General features: G+C 41.1%; 1 protein-coding gene across 13 annotated transcripts in view; it reads left to right on the top strand.

Annotated features, from left to right (window-relative positions):
• R3HDM1 (R3H domain containing 1) overlaps nucleotides 1-22,401 on the top strand; it is a 127,876-nt gene that overhangs the window by 85,897 nt on the left and 19,578 nt on the right. For all 13 annotated transcript variants that reach the window (XR_011387308.1, XR_007920687.2, XR_011387309.1 and 10 more), the window contains one exon: nucleotides 19,914-20,017. Coding sequence is in view for 10 of the 13 variants with exons in the window: in XM_051849608.2 (XP_051705568.2) it covers nucleotides 19,914-20,017 (104 nt within the window). In the remaining 3 variants the exon portion in view is untranslated. The remainder of the gene's footprint in view (nucleotides 1-19,913; nucleotides 20,018-22,401) is intronic.

Here is a 22,401-nt window from a genome sequence, read left to right as displayed (position 1 = left end):
GAACACAAGGTGGCGCTGTTACACATATCCAAAATGCCGTACACCCTTTCTCAGCTAATTACAGGACATCAGTGCCAGGTCGTCAGGGAGAGAGAAATGTGGCCCCCTTTTTTTCCCTCTAGGTTGACAGATACACTGTCCCCTACAGGACTCCAAGCCATACACACCAGGCTCTTCCCACAGCTTTATAGCCAATGGCTTGGGCTGCTACAGTCTGTTCTCACCTTATTCCAAAGGTGGTGCTAAGGCTCTAAGCTGCTGGGGTCCTGAGTTATGTACATCCATACCCTCTATGTAGATCCACAATGACCCTCTAATTTGCATGGAGTTTCCTCTGTTGTTTTCTCCCTAACTCTTCCCTGAGATTGTACTCGCTCTACTTTTTCAGCTATCTTCCCCTAGGCTAGGAGCAGTAAGCTCCCTCCTTTCTCTGCCATCTTGGAAACTCTGTTTTGTTTGTTTGTTTGTTTTTAAGATTTATTTATTTATTTGAGAGACAGTTACAGAGAGAAAGGTCTTCCATCCACTGATTCATTCACTCCCCAAATAGCCACAATGGCCAGAACTGGGCCAATCCAAAGCAAGGAACCAGGAGCTTCTGCAGGGGCCCAAGCACTTGGGCCATCTGCCACTGCTTTCCCAGGCCATTAGCAGAGAGCTGGATCAGAAGTGGAGCAGGGGCCGGCGCCGCGGCTCAATAGGCTAATCCTCCACCTAGCGGCGCGGGCACACTGGGTTCTAGTCCTGGTCGGGGCGCCAGATTCTTTCCCGGTTGCCCCTCTTCCAGGCCAGCTCTCTGCTGTGGCCCGGGAAGGCAGTGGAGGATGGCCCAAGTGCTTGAGCCCTGCACCCCATGGGAGACCAGGAGAAGCACCTGGCTCCTGCCTTCGGATCAGCGCGGTGCGCGAACCAACAGCAAAGGAAGACCTTTCTCTCCATCTCTCTCTCTCACTATCCACTCCGCCTGTCAAGAAAAAAAAAAGAAGAAGAAGTGGAGTAGGCAGGATACTGGCACGACAGGTGGTGGTTTAACCTACTATACAACAGCACCAGCCCCAGTAGTGTTTATTTTAAGAAAAGTAAAACTTTTGAAAAATGAAAGAAAAAAAGAGAAATGAAGATAACAATTTCATGTGATTTATATATTATTAGGATAATACATTATATTTTATATTATTTAAATAATGTAGAAATGGAGTAATTCTCTAAAATATCTGCCTACTTCTAAATGATTCTTCTGTTTCAATTTTTATAGCTTTTGTTTCTCAACTAAATTATAAGCTCTTCTAAAATGTTTTTGAAAATTCAGAAGGACTTTCTTTACTGTTCAAGATTTGTGAGTGACTAGTCCCATGCCTACCATTTCATTGGTATTTCTTCAGGCCTAGTGTGGTGGAATGAGAAGGCCATGCCAGGATGGCTGCTGGCAAGCTAGCGTCAACTACTCAGGAATGGCTTCGAAACCCACCTGGCAACGGAGTCTGCCTGGCAACAGGCTGTGATTGGATGGCTTCAGATACCGCCTGGCAGCAAGCTGTGATTGGTTAGGGCATAAACCGCCCCTTGACCAGATTGGCTGCCTTGGCTATTTAAGCTCCTTATCAACTGAAATAAATGAGTCTGCGGGCTGCTCACCTCTGGCCCACTTTCACCGGACTCCTGGGGTCTGTGTGGTGACTCCGCGCCTCTTGCCCCCACCACGCTCCTCCTCTCAAACAAATCAACCTCAGCAGCCTAGATTATAAGCAATCCCTTGAGAAAGGCCAGCCTACTTTAGGAAGTATAAGAAGAATTTGTTGGAAGTATCTCTGCCACATCTTGTGTATATTTTTTTTGTGAATAATTTGTATGGTTTGAGAGAATGCTGATTTCTGTATCCTACTGGGTGTCATGGAAAATAAAGGTATGTTGAAGAAAGGATCTTTTTAAAAAATATTTATTTATAAAAAATATTTATTTATTTTATTTATTTGAAAGGCAGAGTTACTGAGAGGGAGAGACAAAGATCTTCCATCTGCTGGTTTGCACCCGGAATAATCGCCATGGCTAGGTTAGTCAGTAGCCAGGAGCCAGGATCTTCCTCTGGGTCTCCCATGTGGGTACGGGGACCGAGCACTTGGGCCATCCTCCACCTCCCCAGCACATTAGCAGGGAGCTGGGTTGGAAGTGGAACAGCCAGTTCACTATGTGGCGCCCACATAGTATGCCGGGATCACAGGCAGCAGCCTTATCCGTTGCACCACAATGCCAACCTAGAAAGAAGAATCTTTAAAACCTACCTTCTCCCACATCCATTTCTATCCAAAATGGAATAATAGAAAAAAGATTTGTCCACCTATCTTTACTTAAAAAGCAAAGAAAGTGTATGAAGCAATAGTGTTGTGCGTTGGATGCTTAACCTTGAGAGAGGGGAAACAAAAAGTGAATCTTGTTATTTCACCATTTGGCTGCCTAGAGAGATTTTTCCCATCTTTGGTTCAAGAAAGGGGAACCCAAGCAGAGGCCCTCCCTAAGTTAGGAGACAGATTGTAAAACCTGTTTTAGAACCCGACTGAAAATGAAATATTTTAAAAAGCAAATGCCTGGAGCATGTTTGGTATAGTAGTTGAGACTCCAGGTGGGACATCCACAACCCATATTGAGTGCCTGCATTCAAGTCCCAGCTCTCTCTTCTGCCTTCCACTCAAATAAAATGAAATATATAAATTTTAAGATATATTTTTTTGACAAATACAATTTTTAAAAATTAAACGCCCTAGGGCCAGTGCTGTGGCATAGCAGTTAAAGCCACCACCTGCAGTGCAGGCATCCCATGTGGGCTCTAGTTTGAGTCCCGGCTGCTCCACTTCCAATCCAGCCCTCTGCTATGGTCTGGGAAAGCAGTGGAACATGGCCCATGTCTTGGGGCCCCTGCACCCATGTAGGAGACCCGGAAGAAGCTCCTGTCTCCTGGCTTCAGATTGGCGCAGCTCCAGCTGTTGCAGCCAGTTGGGGAGTAAACGAGCAGATGGAAGACCTCTCTCTCTCTCTGCCTCTCCTTCTCTCTCTGACTTTCAAATAAATAATCTTTTAAAAAAATCGAATGCCCTAAAATAACTGTAATAAAATATATGTAAAAACTTTATGCAGGAAACCATCTTAGATGTTGAAGGTGTACATCCCCTATTTTTTAGCAGTTTGCTACTTGCTTTCAATCCTTGAACAAATATCAGAAAACTGTAGTCCGCAAGTAAAGAATGATTTTTGAATGTTTAAAGGATTCACTTTTTAAAATCAAAGAGGCCTACATGTTCCTCAGAACTAAAATATACTTGCTGGCTCGACAGAAAAGTTTATCAGCCTCTCTGCCTTTAAAAAACAAAACAACTCTAGGGGCAGACGTGTCCTAGATCAAGACACTGCTTGAGACACCTGCACTTCTGTCATAGTACCTTGGTTCAAGTCTGGACTCTGCTTCAAATTCCTTCTTCCTGCTAATGTGCACCATGGAAGATGGTACGTAATGTCTCAAGTAGTTGTGCCTCTGCCATCCACATGAGAGACCTGGGTAGATGTCCCAGCTCCTGGTTTTGGCCTGTCCCAGGCCCTGGCTGTTGAAGGTATTCAAGGAATGAACAGCAGGTGAAAGGTGTCATATCTATGTATCCATCTATCTATCTATCTATCTATCTATCTCCCTTTCTCCCTTCCCCCAGCCCCTCTCCCCCCTACTCTCTCTGCCTTTGAACTCAATTTAGTAAAATACATTTTAACTGTTATTTTAAAAATAAGAAAAACCTTAACAAATGTGTACCAGAATATATAGAGTGTGCTTTAATGTTTATAACAGTAGTACTTAGCCTAATAATGGAAGAAACCCAAATAATATGGAATAGAACATATAAATATATTACGGTATATTCATTGAGACTGCAACAAAATAAATTGAGTAAACTGCAGCTACATATATGCAAATGATTTATACTGATGTCTCACAATTGATGCTGAATAACAGAAAAAAGTCGTAAAATAACCCATACAGTATAACTTCATTTATTTAAGATCATAAACTCTAAAAACATAACTATTTTTTGGAGTGCATATGTGGTTTGTAAAACCACAAAGAAAAAGTAATTGAGTATCACAAAAGTCATTGGTGGGGGTTGGGATCAGTTAGACGCTCATGGTGAGTGAAAGTAAGGAAACTTCAAGATGTTAGCAATGTTTTGTTTTTCAGTCTGCATGGAAGTTCACAGGTTTTCATTTTATAATTATTTATTAATCATTTTTAGGTGGTCTTATGTGTATCTTTCAGACCTGACCCTCTAAAAAGTAAAAAAAAAAAAAAAAAAATCAAAATCTTAAATATGTAGAAGACTTTGGGACAAAAAAAACCGTAGAGAATGGAAGTAGAAGAATTGGAGACAAAAATAGAGGCAACTTCTGGAGAGAATTGCTTTCATAAGGAGGAACAGGGAGTTAGATAGCACATGCAGGGAGGAATGAAGTCAGAAGGGGGCACCTATTTTTTAATTGAAAGAAATATTTTGGGGCCAGCACTGAGGCGTAGTGGGTTAAACCACTGCCTACAACATTGATATCTCATATGAGTGCCTCTTCGATTCCAGATGCTCCACTTCCGATCTAGCTCCAGGCTCCCTCCCAGCTTTGGAATAGCACAGCCCTCGCCATTGAGGCCATCTAGGGAGTGAACCAGAGGATGGAAGATCTCTGTCTGCCTCTCCCTCTCTATGTAACTCCGCCTTTCAAATAAGATAAACGAATCTTTTTTTAAAAAAAGAAGGGAGTAAGATTTTTTTAAAAGGGGAGGGGGAGATTTCATCTTTGTATGTTGAAGGGAAAGGCTTACTTAGTAGGAAGAAATTTGCCACTACAAGCATGCAATCCAGCATAAAAATGAAAGCACGTTAGCCTTAGATAAGGGCACAGTGAAGTCATAGATGGGAAGTGGAGGAAGCACAGAGCATAAAGATACAGATATGGTAGGTGGATAGGTGTGGTGAGGAGCTTATGAAAATCTCTTCTGATTGCTTTTTTCAGTGAATTGGAATTCAAGATATATATATTATCAAAGAGTAGATGGATAACTTAAAGGTCTTTTGTGTAAAGATTTATTAGAATTACATTAAGAGAAATATTCAAAGGAAAGTAGCAAGATATGAGGAAGTGTTATAAACCTAGAAAAAAGCTGGTTATGTAAAGCATTTTTATCACTTCTGAGTGTTCTAGAGTGACAAAACTAAGTCTCTACAAATAAGTAATTCGTGGTGATAGTTGACTCACTTGGGGAATACTCAGAGTATGTTTCAGTGGGAGAAAACATTCATTCTCACCTGTAATCCAAGAAATGAGGATTAAGGTAACTTTAACAGAAAGATGGATAAAACACCTAGCAGTACCATGCATTGACATTTAAACATTAAATGATTGTTAGTTGTTCCAAGTCTGTTTTTCTGTTATTCAATCTGAGGATACTTAACAAAACACAAGTTCACCATACATTTTTTTTGGTACTTCTAAAAGTTGGCCACAAAGATAATCCACCCACCAATATTTTTTTTTCTTGAGACGCAGAGAGACAGAGATCTTCCATCCACTGGTTCATTCCTCAAATGCACACAATATCTAGAGTTGGACCAGGTTGAAACCAAGAGCCCTGAACTGAATTCAGTTCTTCTAAAATTTAAATTACTACAAAACAAGTTATAACAGTGCTGTTATTAATAGGAGAATCTAATCAAAAAAAGATGTAAGAGAAATATGGAATAACCTATGACTAGTTTAAACTTTCTGTTTTTCTGTTAGACTCATCAAGTTTGTATTTGAAGCATAGTGAAATTTACTTAGTTCACTCAGAAAGTGAGTCAGATTTCAGGATCTGTGAGTTTCAATATATCTGTTCCAAGTTAACCACTCCAAGGGTCTTTTTTTTTTAAAGATTTATTTTATTTATTTGAAAGGACCCCAGTGTTTTAATGCAGAATAAATAAATAAATATTTCAGGGAATATAGCACATGTATATTAAATAATGTTTCTAAGTTCAGGAAGCTTATTTAAATACCATGGGAAATAAGAGATCAGATAATTTGAAAAGCAGAAAATTATTGATTTCTTTACTCACCTTGCAAACTGTTCAGAATTTCTCAGAGGCAATGTCTTTAATAGCCACTAAAAGCTGAAGTGGATATAGAGCTTGCTTTTCCAGTATAGGTATTGTTAATTATTGCTTAAGAAGAATATGCTGATGATTCTCCTACCAAAAAAAGTATAATAATTTGAAATAACAGCCTTGAAATGCTTGCAGAATCATAAAGAGACATGATATCAATACTTTTATATAGAATTTCTTGTGCCATTAATTTTCCTAATTCACCAACTTTTTTTTTTTCATGTAGTAAATAGGACCTCTGTGCAAATACCTTCTGTTTATATATGCACCATCTTTTGTCTTTTCTGCCATTTTTTTATTTATCTTGTTTTGGATTATTTTTATTAAAAGATTTATTTATTTATTTATTTGAAAGGCAGAGTTGCAGAGAGTCAGAGAGAGTGAGAGGTTTTCCATCCACTGGTTCATTCCCCAGATGGCCACAATGGCTGGAACTGGGCCAAGCTGAAGCCAGGAGCTTCTTCCAAGTCTCCCATGCAAATGCAGGGGCCCAAGGACTTGGGCCATCTTCTGCTGCTTTCCCAGGCCATAACAGAGAGCTGGATTGGAAATGGAGCAGCTGGGACTCAAACTGGCACCCTTATGGGATGCTGGCACTGCAGGCAGCCACTTCACCTGCTATGCCACAGTGCCAGCCCCTTGGATAATTTTATTTAGATACAACCCATATACTATACAGTTCACCCATGTAAAGTGTATAACACAGTAATTTTTGTCATCTTTACACAAATATGCAACTAGCACCGCAATGAATTTTAAAAAATTTTCATCACCTTCAAAAAGAAACCTGGAAGCGTCCAGTGTTGTGGTATAGCAAGTTAAGCCTCTACCTGCAGCACCAGCATTCTATAAGGGTGCCTGTTCAAGACCTGGCTGTTCCATTTCCCGCACAGCTGCCTGCTAATGCACTGAGAAAGCAGTGGAAGATGGCCCAAATCCGTGGACCCCGGCAACCACGTGGGAGATCCAGGTGAAGCTCCTGGCTTGGCCCTGGCCCAGCTATGGCCATTTCAATGATCTGCAGAGTAGATGGAAAGATTCTTTCTGTCCCATCTCTCTCTGACTTATCTTTCAAATAAATAAAAATGAATTTTTAAAATTTTTAAAAATGAATTTAAAAAAAAATTGAGAGGAGTTGGCACTGTGGCACAGCAGGTTTAAGCCCTGTACTGCAGCACCGGCATCCCATATGGGTGCCAGGTCAAGTCCCAGCTGCCCCAATTTCAATCCAGCTCCCTGCTAATGCACCTGGGAAAGACCCTGCAGTTGCATAGGAGACCCAGAAGAAGCTCCTGGCTCCTGGCTTCTGGCCCAGTCCAGCCCCTGTCATTGCAGCCATCTGGGAAATGAACTCAAAGAGAGAAGACCTCTCTGTATCTCTACCTCACTCTGCAACTCTACCTTTCAAATAAATACAATAATCTTTAAAACAAAAACAGAAAGAAACTCTGAGGTGGGTTGAACCCAGCTGTCCCTCAGTGAATAAGTAGATAAGCAAAATGCAATATATACCTACAGTGAAATATTATTCAGCCTTAAAACAGAGGGGAATTCTAACACATGCTACAACATGGATGGACATTACAGTCATTATGCTAGCTAAAATAAGCCAAATACAAATACCATGTTATTCCATATTTATTACATATATTTCACCACAGTTAAGCTTTTTATTAATTTTTTTTATATCTTGAATTTGAGCAGGCATTGTCGTATAGGGGGTTAAGTTACCTGAAGCCATATCAGAATGCCTGAGTTTGAGTCTGGTCACTGCTACACATACACACACACACACACGTGCACACATAAATTTGAAATACAGCATTAAAGAGAGAGGGAAAGACAGAGCTTTCATCTGCTGATTCACTCCTTCAATGGCTGCAACAGCCAGGGCTGGGCCAGGCCAAAGCCAGGAGATTTTTCTGGCCGGGGCCCAAGGAATTAGGCATCTTCTGCTGCTTTCCCAGGCCATAACAGGGAGCTGGTTGGGGTTGGAGCAGCCAGGACTCAAACAAGCACCCATATGGGATGCAGGCACTGCAGGCGGCGGTTTTACCAACTGTGCCATACTGCTGGCCCCACTGTCTTTCTTGATCCTGTCCTTTGAAGTACTGGTTTTAAGTTTGACAAAGTCAAATTATTTATTTTTCTTTTGTTGCTCATGCATTTGGTATCATATCTAAGAAGATTTTCCAGGTCTGCAATCACAAAGACTTATATCTCTATTTCTTCATAAGAATTTTATAGTTTTAGCTCTGACATTTAGGTATTTGATCCATTTTGAGTTTATTTGTTGTGTATGATGTGAGTTAAACAACCAACTTAATTGTTTTACACATAGCCATCTACTTGTTCCTGCACCATTTTTTGAAAATGCTATTCCTTCTCCCCTTTAAATTATTTGGTGTCCTTGTAAAAATCAGATGATTTGGCGTTTGGTGCAGCACTTTTTTTCAGATTTTATTTATTTATTTGAGAGGTAGAGTTAGAGAGAGAGGAACAGAGAAAGGTCTTCCATCCGCTGATTCACTCCCCAGATGGCCACAAGACCTGGAGCTGAGCTGGTCCGAAGCAAGGAGCCAGGAACTTCTTCCAGGTCTCCCACGCAGTTGCAGGGGCCCAAGGACTTGGGCCATCTTCGGCTGCTTTCCCAGGCCATAGCAGAGAGCTGGATAGAAATTGGAGCAGCCAGGGCACAAACCGGTGCCCATACAGGATGCAGGCAGAGGCTTAGCCTACTACGCCAAGCACTTGGGCCATCCCTTGCCACCTCCCCAGGCACATTAGCAGGGAGCTGACTCAGAAGTAGAGCAGCTGGGACTCAAACCAGCACCCATATTGGATACTGAAGATTTACTTATTTACTTGAAAGGCAGCGTGAGGGAGAAAGAGACAAATCTATCTGCTGAGTCATTCCCAAAATGGCTACAACAGCTGAAGCCAGGAGCCCAGAACTCCACCCAGGTCTCCTATGTGGCTATCAGGGACCCAAGCCACTTGGATCATCCTCTGCTGCTTTCCCAGGTATATCAGAACTGGATGAGAGGGGCTGGTGCCGTGGCACACTAGGTGTGCATCCCATATGGGCGCCAGTTCTAGTCCCGGCTGCTCCACTTCCAATCCAGCTCTCTGCCATGGCCTGGGATAGCAGTAGAGGATGGCCCAAGTCCTTGGGCCCCTGCACCTGTATGGGAGACCAGGAAGAAGCTCTTGGTTCCTGGCTTCGGATTGGCGTAGCTCCAGCTGTTGCAGCCATCTGGGGAGTGAACCAACAGAAGGAAGACCTTTCTCTCTGTCTCTCCCTCTCACTGTCTGTAACTCTGTCTCTCAAATAAATAAATAAAAACTTAAAAAAAAAAAAACAAGGGAAGCAAGAATTGTTAAAAAAAAAAAAAAAAAGAACTGGATGAGAGTGAAGCAGCCAGGATTTGAGCCAGCGATCTATGGAATATTGGCATTTCACAATTAGTTTCTGCAAAAAAGTCAACTGGCATTATGATCAGGAGTACATAGATTAGTTTGGAGTTTTGCCATTTTCACTGTGTCCCATTCCATAATATGGCACTTTTCCAGTTATTTGTAGCTTTTTTAATTGCTTTCATCAAAATTTTACAGTTTTCAGAGTATAAGTTTGTGCTTCTTTGTTAAATTTATTCCCATGTATTTTAGATTTATGGTGCTTTTGTAAATGGGTTGTTTATTTTTGTATATTTGCTCTTGTATCCTATGACCTTGAAGTCATTTATTCATTATAATAGTTTTTTAGTGACATTGGCTTCTCTTTATGTAGGTTTGTTTTGTCAATCAAGAGAGCTTATTTCTTCCTTTTCAATCTGTATACTTTTTAAAAAAGATTTATTTATTTATTTATTTATTTGAAAGAGTTACACAGAGAGGGAGAGGCAGAGAGAGAGAGAGGTCTTCCATCTGCTGGTTCACCCCCCAATTGGCTGCAACCTCTGGAACTGGGCCAATCTGAAGCCAGGAGCCAGGAGCTTCTTCTGGGTCTCCCATGTGGGTGCTGGGGCCCAAGACCTTAAGCCATCTTCTGCTTTCCTAGGCCATAGCAGAGAGCTGGATCGGAAATAGAGCAGCCGGGACTTGAACAAGCACCTGTATCGGATGCCAGCACTGCAGGCGGCAGCTTCACCCTCTATGCCACAGCGCCGGCCCCCAATCTGTATACATTTTTTTAAATGTAATTGTTCTTGCTAGAACATGCAGTGCTGTTTTGAATGAAAGTGGTGAAAACAGGCATCCTTATCTTATCACCTGTTCTTCAGGGATAAAGCATCCAGCTTTCACCATCATGATGTTAGCTGTGGAATTTTTGTGACTGTCCTTTATGAAGCTGAGGAAATTCATTAGATTCCTAATTTGTTCAGTATTTTTTCATCCAAAAAATGTTGGATTCTGTCAGAAAATATATTTGGCCAATTAAGATGGTCATACAATTTTTATTTTTTATTCTAATAAACTATAGAGTGTTAACAAATTTTTCAGATATCCAATGATCCTTGCTTCTTAGGATAAATTCCACTTTATCATGGTATACAATTCTTTTTATATGTTTTTGGTTTCAGTTTGCTAGTATTTTGTTTGAAAGTTTTGCATACAGACTTAAAAAGTCTTGGTTATTTTTTTTAATTGTCTGGTTTTGGTACTGGTAATACTTTACCCATGGAATAAGTTGGGTAGTATCTCTTCCTCTTCTATTTTTTTGCAAGAGTTTATTAAAAATTGTTGTTAATTATTTAATTTTTTGGTAGAATTCATCGTTGAAGCTATTTTTGCCAGGGATTGTATGTATGTGTATGTGTTATCTGTCGTGTGTGTATGTGTTGTTTCTTTGTTTCCACTGCAATTTCTTTATTTGTTCTAAATGCCTATTCAAATTATCTTTTTCTCCTTGAATCTTATTATTTGCGTCTTTCTAGGAATTTTGTCAAAGTTATTGGTCTATAAATTTGATATTGTTCCTTTATGGTCCTTTTTATTTCTGTAGTATCCATATAATGTCCCCTCTTTCATTTTTGATTCTTATAATTTGAGTTTTCTCTTTTTTTTTTCCTTTTTAATGTTTATTTACTTATTTATTTGAATGGCAAAAATGAGGGGAGAGAGAGAGATCTTCTAACTGCTGGTTCATTCCCCACATGGTTGCAACAGCCAAGTCTGGGCCAGCCTGAAGCCAGGAAACAGGTTTCCCACTTGGTTGTCAGGGGCCCAAGTACTTGGACCATCTTCCAGGCATATTTCAGGAAGATAGATAAAAGCTGAGCAGCTAAAACTTGAACCAGCACTCAGCAATGTGATGCTAGTATCCCAAGGGGTCCCTTAACCCACTATGCCACCTTGCCTGTCTCTTTTTTTTTTTTTTTCTTAGTCAAGCAAAAATGTTGGTCAGTTTTGCTGCTCTTTTCAGAGAACCAATTTTGAGTTTAGTCAATTTCTGGAGTGGGGTCTTCTCTCTTCACTGGGAGGAGACAGTGGGAGCATTCTTGATTTTTTTTTAAAAGATTTTTATTTATTTATTTGCAAAATAGAGTTACAGACACAGAGGGAGAGACAGAGAAAAATGTCTTCCATCTGCAGGTTCGCTCCCCAGATGGTCTCAACAGCCAGAGCTGCAGCAATCCAAAGCCAGGAGTCAGGAACTTCTTCAGGGTCTCCCACACAGGTCCAGGGGCCCAAGCACTTGGGCCATCTTCTACTGCTTTCCTAAGCCATAACAGAGAGCTAGATCAGAAGAGGAGCAACTGGGGCACAAACTGGCTCCCATATGGAATACCAGTACCACAAGCAGAGGCTTAGCCTACTATATCACAGTGCTAGCCCCAAGCATTCTTGATTTTAATACTTCCCTCTCGGTGCTGACGCTGTGGTGCAGTGGGTTAAGGCCCCAGCCTGCAGTGCCAGCATCCCTTATGTGTGCCCGTTCTAGTCCCGGCTGTTCCTCTTCTGATCTAGCTCCCTGCTATGGCCTGGGAAAGCAGTAGAAGATGGCCCTTTTTTTGGACCCCTGTACCCACGTGGGAGACCTGGAAGAAGCTCCTGGCTTCAGATCAGCTCAGCTCTGGCTGTTGTGCTCATTCGGGAAGTGAACCAGTGGAACGGAAGATCTCTCTCTCTCTCTTTGGCTCTACCTCTCTCTGAAACACTTGTCTTTCAAATAAATAAAGTAAATCTTTAAAAAAAAAATACTTCACTCTCCTTTCCTAACCAAATTTTTTCTAAGCAAAATTTTATGCATTTTATTGAACAGATTTTTTTTTTTTTTTTTTTTTTTTTTTTAGTTTTTATGTATTTGAAAGCCAGAGAGATAGACAGAGATGTCCATCTACTGGCTCACTGTGGCGCACAACAGCTGAGCCTGAGCCAGAACTGAAGCCAGGAGCCTAGATCTCTATCTGGGTCTCCTTCTTGGGTGATAGGGACACGAGTACTTTGACTGTCTCCTCCTGCCTCCCTGGATGCATTATCAGAAATCTGAATCAGCAGCAGAAAAGCTGGGACTTGAACCCAAGCACTCTGATACGAGATACAGGCATTCCAAGCAACAACTTAACCACTTCACTAAACACCTGCCCCTTCAGCAGGTATTTCTTATTGCTATTCATCCTTAAGACCATTTCTCGAGATTTTAACTTTTTTTTGCAACTTATGCATATTTAATTTATTTAAGAGCTTTTTTGTTGTACAAAAAACTTCTGTCTAGCTTATCTCAACTTTGTTCACACTGACTTCAGGTAGTTAATTATATTTTACTTAACTATACTCAAGATTGTTCACTTGCTGCTGTTGTGGCCAGTTTGTCTTCTTTCTGGATTAAGTTGGATGCTTTCATGTAAAATTGTATTTTTATTCCTTCTCTGGGAATTATTTTGTGAATAATTTGCTTTTCATAACTATACCTGCAGTAGAACCAGCATCGTAAAGTGACCAAGATAAGTTCTCCTACTCTAACAGATTATCTTTTAATTATATCAATTAACAAAAAATTTGCAAGGCTAGCTACAACAGATCCTGATGAACCATGTAAAATCAAATCCTGTGCCCAGGGAATGTTCTAGACATCTAAATTGCTCAGAGCTTAAAAGGCTTCCCTCTCCTGGGTTTTCTAGTTCATCTTAGCATGGTGGCTGTGAGGATGTAGCAGTTCTCCAGTGCCTAAGCAGTGCCTTTTTAGGCTGCTTTTCAACAATTGTCATAAGAGTCATCGAGAGCCGGCGCCATGGCTAATTAGGCGAATCCTCCGCCTTGCGGCGCCGGCACACCGGGTTCTAGTCCCAGTCGGGGTGCCAGATTCTGTCCCGGTTGCCCCTCTTCCAGGCCAGCCCTCTGCTATGGCCCGGAAGTGCAGTGGAGGATGGCCCAGGTGCTTGGGCCCTGCACCCGCATGGGAGACCAGGAGAAGCACCTGGCTCCTGGCTTCAGATCAGTGTGATGTGCCGGCCGCAGCGCGCCAGCCGCGGCGGCCATTGGAGAGTGAACCAACTCTCCTGTCCACTCTGCCTTTTAAAAAAAAAAAAAAAAAAGTCACCGAGATGTGGTTCATTGGACTTCATGTTGATGTATCACTTATTTTCCAGTAATGAAATCTTTATTCAGAAAGTATGAAATGATACATTTTCTCACATTCTTTTTGTTTAAATTGTGTTTAAGAGATTGGGGCTGGCATTGTGGTGTAGTGAGTTAAGCCACTACCTGCAATGCTGGCATCCCATATGAGTGCCAGGTCAAGTCCTGACTGTCCCAGTTCCTATCCAGCTCCCTTCTAATGCATCTGGGAAGGCAGTGAAAGATGGCCCAAGTACTTGTGCCCCTGTACACACATGGGACACCTAGATGGAATTCCAGGATCCTGGCTTCAGCCTGGCAGTGCCCCTGCCATTGTGGCCGTTTGAGGAATGGACCAGCAGATCGAAGATCTTTCTCTCTCTGTCTCTCTCTTTCTAACTCTCTCCCACTGTAACTGCCTTTCAAGTAATCAAATACATCTTTTTTTAAAAAAATGATGAAGCTGTCAGAGGAATGGGATATGTTGCTCAGCTATATCTCACAACTGGACAAGAATTGTCCTTACTGCCATTAGAATTTTTATGATAATAGTCTAGCAGTTGACATAAGAAGTACCTCAAAGGGCAGCAGAGTTACAGAGAAAGAGAGGGAGAAACAGGGAGAGAGGTCTTCCATCTACTGGTTCACTCCCCAAATGGCCACAGCTGCCAGATCTGGGCCAATCTGCTTTGAAATAAATCTTTTTTAAAAATCTTGTGGGGCCAGCATTGAGGCGTAGCAGGTAAAGCCTCCTGCAGCAGTGCTGGCATCACATAGGGATGCCAGTTGAAGTCCTGGCTGCTCTACTTCTGACAAATCCCCACTAATGCACCTGCAAAAGCAGTGGAAGATGACCCAAGTCCTTGGGCCCCTGCACCCAGGTAGAAGACCTGGAAGCTCTTGGCTCCTAGCTTCAGCCTGGGCCAACCCCGCCATTGCATCCATTTGAGGAGTGAACCAGCAGTTGGAAGATGTCTCTCAATATCTCTCTCTCTGTCTCTCTCACACTGTCTCGTTCTCTTGCTCTCTCTGACTCTGCCTTTCAGATAAATAAAATATTAATCTTAGGAAAAAAAGTCCCTTTCTTCCTATCTTGTCTTCCAATGGAGAAATTTCTGAAGTTCTGCAAAACTGATTCTTTTCTGGTCTATTGTATATATATTTGCTGTTTTAAACAGACTGACTTCTGTGCCTTTATTTTTTCTAGAATGTTTAAGTGATTTAAGAGCATGGTTTATTGCCTAATCTTTGTCTCTTAGGGGAGATTATTAAAGATCTGAAACGCATACTTATGATTCTGATTTTATTTTTTATTTGCATAAGGAATAATCTAGTGATAAAATACATTTATACTGACTATAAAACAAAAGCCCACTGATGTAGCAAACTGGAATAGCAGTTAATAGTTCAATAGGATAGGATATAGTGCTCTTTTCAGTTTCCTGAATGTTCTCTTCCCTGTTCAAGACAACTTTGTGTCACAAATGTGCCTCAGGACATAAGTAAACCATTGGAATGTGCCTGGTGAACAGGGTCAAGGTGAGAAAGGCCACATGGCTCCAGGAATGTTCACATGCAGAAACAGCCTAAAAAGCCTTCTACCCTGCAGGGAACTTTCCATTTCCCTCAAGTAGTTGCTTTTACAGACTCTCAGCTAACACTCATATGCCTCTGATCATAATTAACATCCTGTTAAAGCACAAACAGAAGCCGTGGTGGCAGCTCAGGTACTTGTGTCCCTGCCATCCATGTGGGAGACCTGTGGTGTTGGCCTGGCTTGTCCTGGCTGCTGCTGCACTGCAGGCATTTGAGGAGTGAACAGCACAACAGTACATGGAAGATATCTTTCTCTGCCTTCAAATAAATATTTTAAAAAATCTTTTTAAAGATCCATTTTAGTAATTACTCTTGTTACCTGTGGACTGAAGTCACTTTATGAAGTCCTCCTTTTACATTCCTTTCTCTTTCCCTTTTATATTTTTTTAACTGCACAGTTACTGATGCTTTAAAAAAAGAGAGAGAAAGAAAAATGGGGCCAGCGTTGGCATAACAGGTAAAGCCACCACTTGGGGTGCCAGCATCTCATGGGTGCTGGTTTGTGTCCCGGCTGCTCCACTTCCAATCCAGCTCTGCAAATGGCCAAGGAAAAACACCAGAGGATAATCCAAGTGTTTGGGTCCCTGCCACCCATGTGGGAGACTTGGATGAAGCTCCACAGCTTTAGCCTGGCTCAGCCATGGCCATTGTGGCCACTTGGAGGGGTGAACCAGTGAAAGAAAAACACACACTCTCTCTCTCTCTCTCTCTCTCTCCCCTCTGATCTCTAACTCTGACTTTCAGATAAATAAATTTAAAGTGAAACTTTACTAACTCTTACTAATTAAGAGATTATAGTCTAAATTACAGAATTGTTACCTTTTTATTATGAGTGTTTTTTGAACTTTTTATTTTTATTCTTTCTGGATCTTCCAAATGGGTGACAGGGACCTAATTACTTGAGCCACCATCACTGCCTCCCAGAGTGCACATTCCCAAAGTGAACAACGTGGAGCTGGGACCAGAACCCATGCACTCTGATTTGGGAATGCAGGTATCCTAAGTGGCGTCTTAATTGCTCCATCAAATGCCTACCCCTATTAGAAACATTCTCAAACATATGTAAATGTTAAAACAGAAGTTTAGACTGTTCTCTCTTGCAGGGAGACAACCTGACAGGTTCCCCCCACCCAACAACAACAACAACAACAACAAAACCAGAAGTTTACAGAACCCTCCTAATTCTCAACTAATCATTGATCATCAACAATTATCAACTAATGACTGCTCTGTTTACATCTAAATTTCTGCCTCTTCCTCTTATCATAGGAATTTTAACTAAATCCATTCATGACTAAATCCCAGCATTCCTGCTGATCTGCCTTGGAGGCAGCAGATGATGGCCCATTTCTAACTAAATCCCATTAATTCTTAACTATTTCAGTATAAGTATACCTCAAGATTTTGGTAAGCCCATATAACTAAAGTGCCATTTCACATCTTTAAAATTTTCAGTTAATTCCTTAATTATATCAAATATTAGCATTTCTGTGTATCCCACAGATATTGCTTATATTTTCATACATTTGGCTTCCAGAGTTTCCCATTGTTGTCATTGCATTATTATAGTGTCATTTAACATGTCTCCCTCATTTTATCTGTAATTCAGTAATGGGATCTAAACTAGTATTTTTAGTGGAGTTAACATGTACAAAATAATTATTTAGTTGATTAGAAAAAATTGTTGAGTTTGGGCCGGCATCATGGCTTAACAGGTTAAGCCACCTCCTGCAACCCATATGGGCCCCCATTCAAGTCCTAGCTGCTCTGTTTCCTAACCAGCTTCCTGCTAATGCTCCTGGGGAAGCAGTGGAAAATGCCTCAAGTGCTTGGGCCCCTGCCACCCATGTGGGAGACCCAGAAGAAGCCCCTGGCTCCTGGCTTCAGCCTGGCCCAGCTCTGGCTGTTGTGGCCATCTGGGGAGTGAAACAGTGGATAGAAGAGTCTGTCTTTCTCCCCCCCCCCCCCCATTCTGACTTTATTAAAAAATAAATGGATTTTTTTAAAACACTGCTCAGTTGATTAGGAGCAGAGATTGTGGGTTAAGCCACATCCCATATCTGAGTAGTTCCAGGCCTCGCTACTCCACACTTTTGATACAGCTTCATGGTAATGTGCCTGGGAGGCAATGGATGATAGCCCAAGTACTTGGCTTCCTGCCATTCCCATGGGAGACTCAGGTGGAGTTCCTGGCTCATTGCTTTGGCCTGGCCCAGCTCTGGCTGTTGCACACATTTGGGGAGTGAACCAGCAGATGGAAGACGAATTGATCTCTGTCTACTCTCTCTCTCCCTCCTGCTATGTCATGCTCTCTGTCACTCTGTATTTCGAAAAAGTGAGTGAATCTTTTTAAAAAAAAAATGAAATACTGATTTATAAAGAGTTTTTTCTTTTTTTAGAAAATTTCATTTAATAAATATAAATTTCAAAAGTACAACTTTTGTATTATAGCAGTTTTCCCCCATAACCACCCTCCCATCTGCAAACCATCCCATCTCCCACCCCATTCTTCATTAAGATTCATTTTTAATTATCTTTATATACAGAAAATCAACTTAGTATATACTAAGTAAAGATTTCAACAGTTTGCACCCACTCAGACATACAAAGTATAAAGTACTGTTTGAAGACTATTTTTACCATTAATTCTCATAGTACAACACATTAAGGACAGGGATCCTACATGGGGAGTAAGTGCACAGTGACTCCTATTGTTGATTTAACAACTAACTCTTATTAATGATGTCAGTAATCACCCTAAGCTCTAGTCATGAGCTGCCAAGGCTATGGAAGCCTCTTGAGTTCACAAATTCCGAACTTATTTAGACAAGGCTATAATCAAAGTGGAAGTGAAAGGTACCTCCTTCATTGATGGCCCATTCTATAAAGAGTTTTTTCAAATAATGAAAAAAGACTGGTAATGAATGGAGCTTTGGATAAAATTAAGGTTCATAATCACTTGTAATTTCTCGGAATAAATAGTGTCATTTTGTGATTTTTAACTATTATCCCAAAAGAATTTACTAAACAAAAAGCTTTGGAGTTGTATTATGACAAACCCTATATTAATTTGAGTCTGAAAGACTATTCAAAAATACAACAATAACTTGATGGTTTTGCACTAATTGCCTTTTATTTTCTTCATTTTCTATATTAGAAAATGTCATATTCCATTGTTCCTTTATTCTTAATACATTTTCTAAGAATTGAAATACTTTTCTCTGAGCTTCATCATTGTCAAGCTACAGGTTCTTTTTTTTAAGATTTATTTATGTGAGAGACAGTCATAGGTCTTCCATCTGCTGGTTCACTCCCACAATGGCCTCAATGTCCGGAGCTGGGCCAATCCAAAGCCAAAAGCTTCCTCCGGGTCTCCCGTGTGGGTGCAGGGGCCCAAGAACTTGGACCATATTCCACTGCTTTCCCAGGCCATCAGCAGAGAGCTGGATCAGAAGATCAACAGCAGGACATGAACCAGCACCCATATAGGGTGCCAGTGCCACAGGCAGAGACTTAACCTACTATGGGACAGCGCTGGCCCGTTTTTAAGATTTATTTGAAAGGCAGTTACAGAAAGGCAGAGAAAGAGAGAGATCTTCCGTCTACTAGTTCACTCCCCAAATGGCTGCAATGGGCAGAGTTGGGCCAGTCCAAAGCCAGGAACCAGGAGCTTCTTCCAGGTCTTCCACATGGGTCCAGGGGTCCAAGCCCTTGGACTATCTTTCAGGTTCACTAACCAGGAGCTGGATCAAAAGTAGAGCAGCCAGGACTTGAACCAGCATCCATAGGGGATGCCGGCGCTGCAGATAGTGACGTAACCAGTTGTACCGCAGCACCAGACCCACATGTTCTGTTTTCTAAATGTAACTCAATGAGATCCAAATGCATTACCTTTTTACTTTATAAAGTTGGTGAATTGTTTTTGCTTTTTAATAATTTTTTAAAAATTTATTTTATTTATTTGAAAGACAGCATTACAGAGAGAGGTAGAGTCAGAGAGAATTCTTCCACCCACTGGTTCACTCCCCAGATAGCTGTAACGGCTGGAGCTGTGTCGATCCGGAGCCAGGAGCCAGGAGCTTCTTCCGGGTCTCCCATGCAGGTGCAGGGGCCCAAGGACTTAGGCCATCTTCTACTGCTTTCCCAGGCCACAGCAGAGCTGGATTGGAAGAGGAGCAGCCAGGACTAGAACCGGTGCCCATATGGAATGCTGGCACTTCAGGCCAGGGTGTTAACCCTATGCACCACAGCGCCGGCACCTAAGAATTTTTTTAAAGGTAGAGTTAGAGACAGAGAGAGGGACAGACAGTAAATAATTATTTGAACAGTACAAAAGAATAGATTATAGAATTATAAGTGATGGAATTATGAATTGTTTTTTCCTGATTTTTAAAAACCAGTGTTATAAGCTAATTTTATGTAATAATTACTCATAATTCAGAGAATAAATTGTTTGACTTTTACTGCTGACCAGTTTGAAAAATAATTTTATTTAAATACTTTATAGTCTGTTATTCAAACACTACTTACAGTCATCTTCATCTCACTGTGTTGTGTTCTTGTTTATTGGATTTGTTTGGCCCATAGCTCTTCGGTAGGTTACTTGCAACATCCTGGATCAGAACAAGTACAGTTTCCTCGAACTACTTCACCATGCAGTTCCCAGCAGCTTCAAGGCCATCAGTGTGCAGGTATGAATGAATTATTTTTAAAAGGTAATTGTCCATTTGAGAAATAGTTCCTTTCATTTCCTTAGGTACTTTTACAAAAGATTCTCAATTTGGGTTGTGCTGAGATAGACCCAGCGTGTAAAGGGTACAGCCCACTCTTGATTTTCTTTCTCTGCTGCTGTCACACTGATCTCCTCCCTTCATATTCACATGCTCTGAGCTCCGTTTCTAGGCCCTTCTCTTATCACTGTTCAAGCCCTTCCTGGGTAAACCAACCACCCCCAAGCTTCCACTACTGCTTTTGCCAGCATCTCTGAATTCTGACTTCTGCTCAGACAAAACGATATAGCCAACTGCCTCCTGGACGTCTTTTCCCAAATATGTCAAAGACACAGTGGACTCTATTTTATTCTTATTTGTGTATGTCTTACCACACCTTCTACCTAGGGACCAAAACAGAAATTTCAAAGTCATGATTTCCTCAAAACTGAACCTTCTTTTCTTCCCCACGACAGCTAATTTTGATCTATTTTTTCTTATCTTATTTGCAATGATCTCTTTTTACTTATTCCTTCTTTTTTTAATTTTTTATTTAGTAAATATAAATTTTCAAAGTACAGTTAATGGATTACCATGGCTCCCCCCCCATAATTTCCCTCCCATTCACACCCCTCCCGTCTCCCGCTCCCTCTCCCATTCCATTCACATCAAGATTCATTTTCAATTATCTTTATATACAGAAGATCAATTCAGTATATATTAAGTAAAGATTTCATCAGTTTGCACCCACACAGAAACACAAAGTGTAAAATACTGTTTGAGTACTAGTTATAGCATTACTTCACATTGGACAACACATTAAGGACAGATACCACATGAGAAGTAAGTACACAGTGACTCCTGTTGTTGACTTAACAATTTGACACTCTTGTTTATGGCGTCAGTAATCTCCGTAGGCTCTAGTCATGAGTTGCCAAGGCTATGGAAGCCTTTTGAGTTCACTGACTTCGATCTTATTCCGACAGGGTCATAGTCAAAGTGGAAGTTCTTTCCTCCCTTCAGAGAAAGGTACCTCCTTCTTTGATGGCCCTGTTGTTTCCACTGGGATCTTACTTGCAGAGATCTTCCATTTAGGTCTTCCTTTTTTTTTTCTTTTTTTTTTTTCCAGGGTGTCTTGGCTTTCCATGCCTAATACTTATTCCTTCTTTATCGCATCCTCTCCTTTCTTACTCTGCACCACTCATACACACAATTTGAAAATTTGTTGTCTCAAAACAGAATCTTTTTTAAGAAATATAAAACATTTGAAAATGATTTTTAAACTTTTCAGTTACAATATTAATTCAATAATCTTTTTGAAAAAGCACCACATTAAAAAGATGCATTCATAAGAAACGATCTAAAATGCATATGCTAAAGTGATTGAATAGTATTTACAATATTAGCAAGTTATGAAATTCAGAAACCTTTTCTACCACAGATCTAAATTAGGGATCTCAAACTTAGGTGTCTTCTGGGCTAAGTAGGAAAGACAGAAGTTGTTTGATAGTAAGAGGGAGTCCGGTGGACTGTGACAAAACTGGGAATGTATGCTCAGTTTAAAGACTTCAAATTCAAGATTTTTGTAAACCTTAGGTGTGACAGATAGAACAATGGTGGGCCAGAGTGGCCTGTAGACTACCAGCTTGTAACTCTGGTTTAAGCGAATTTCTAACATTTATTGTACCTAATCCTCAAAATGGCAGAGAACACTTCGTTGAAGGTACATTTATATACAGTTGGGTCTCAGCATCAATGGGTTCCATACCCTCAGACTAAATCAAAACAGAATCTCTTCATGCCATTTCTCTGTATAAAAACTTGGCTGGATTCACCATCTAAACTCCAGCACAAACAAACCTAATTACATTTCATACAGAATCTTGGTTTCTATGATAAGCTGTGGCTTTTCATGCCAGAAATCCTTTCTACCATTCTTTTTTCTGCCTGAAATAGCCATCCACCATCTTCTGTTTACCTAAAATCTCATCCTTAAAAGTTGACTCAGAGAATCACCTGTTCTACAGAGGCTTCTCCCAGTCTTTTTTTTTTTTTTTAATTTATTTTATTTTTTTGACAAGCAGAGTGGACAGTGAGAGAAAGAGACACAGAGAAAGGTCTTCCTTTGCCGTTGGTTCACCCTCCAATGGCCGCCGCGCCCGGCGCGCTGCGGCTGGCACACCGCGCTGATCCGATGGCAGGAGCCAGGTACTTGTCGCTCCCCCTCTTCATGGAGGAACGACACAGGACCCTGCGCTGTTCTTTTGTCTGCTCGGCCCTCCCCAGGTTTGCTGCTGGTTCTTCCCGGGTTGGCTACCGTCCCTTCCACCTCCGTGGAAGGGCGGTTCCCCCTGCCACTTTCCCCA

This window comes from Oryctolagus cuniculus, chromosome 3 (assembly GCF_964237555.1).
Source record: "Oryctolagus cuniculus chromosome 3, mOryCun1.1, whole genome shotgun sequence".
NCBI lineage: Eukaryota > Metazoa > Chordata > Mammalia > Lagomorpha > Leporidae > Oryctolagus > Oryctolagus cuniculus.
Note: the sequence above shows the minus strand (reverse complement) of the source record. Positions and strands in the feature narration are given on the sequence as shown.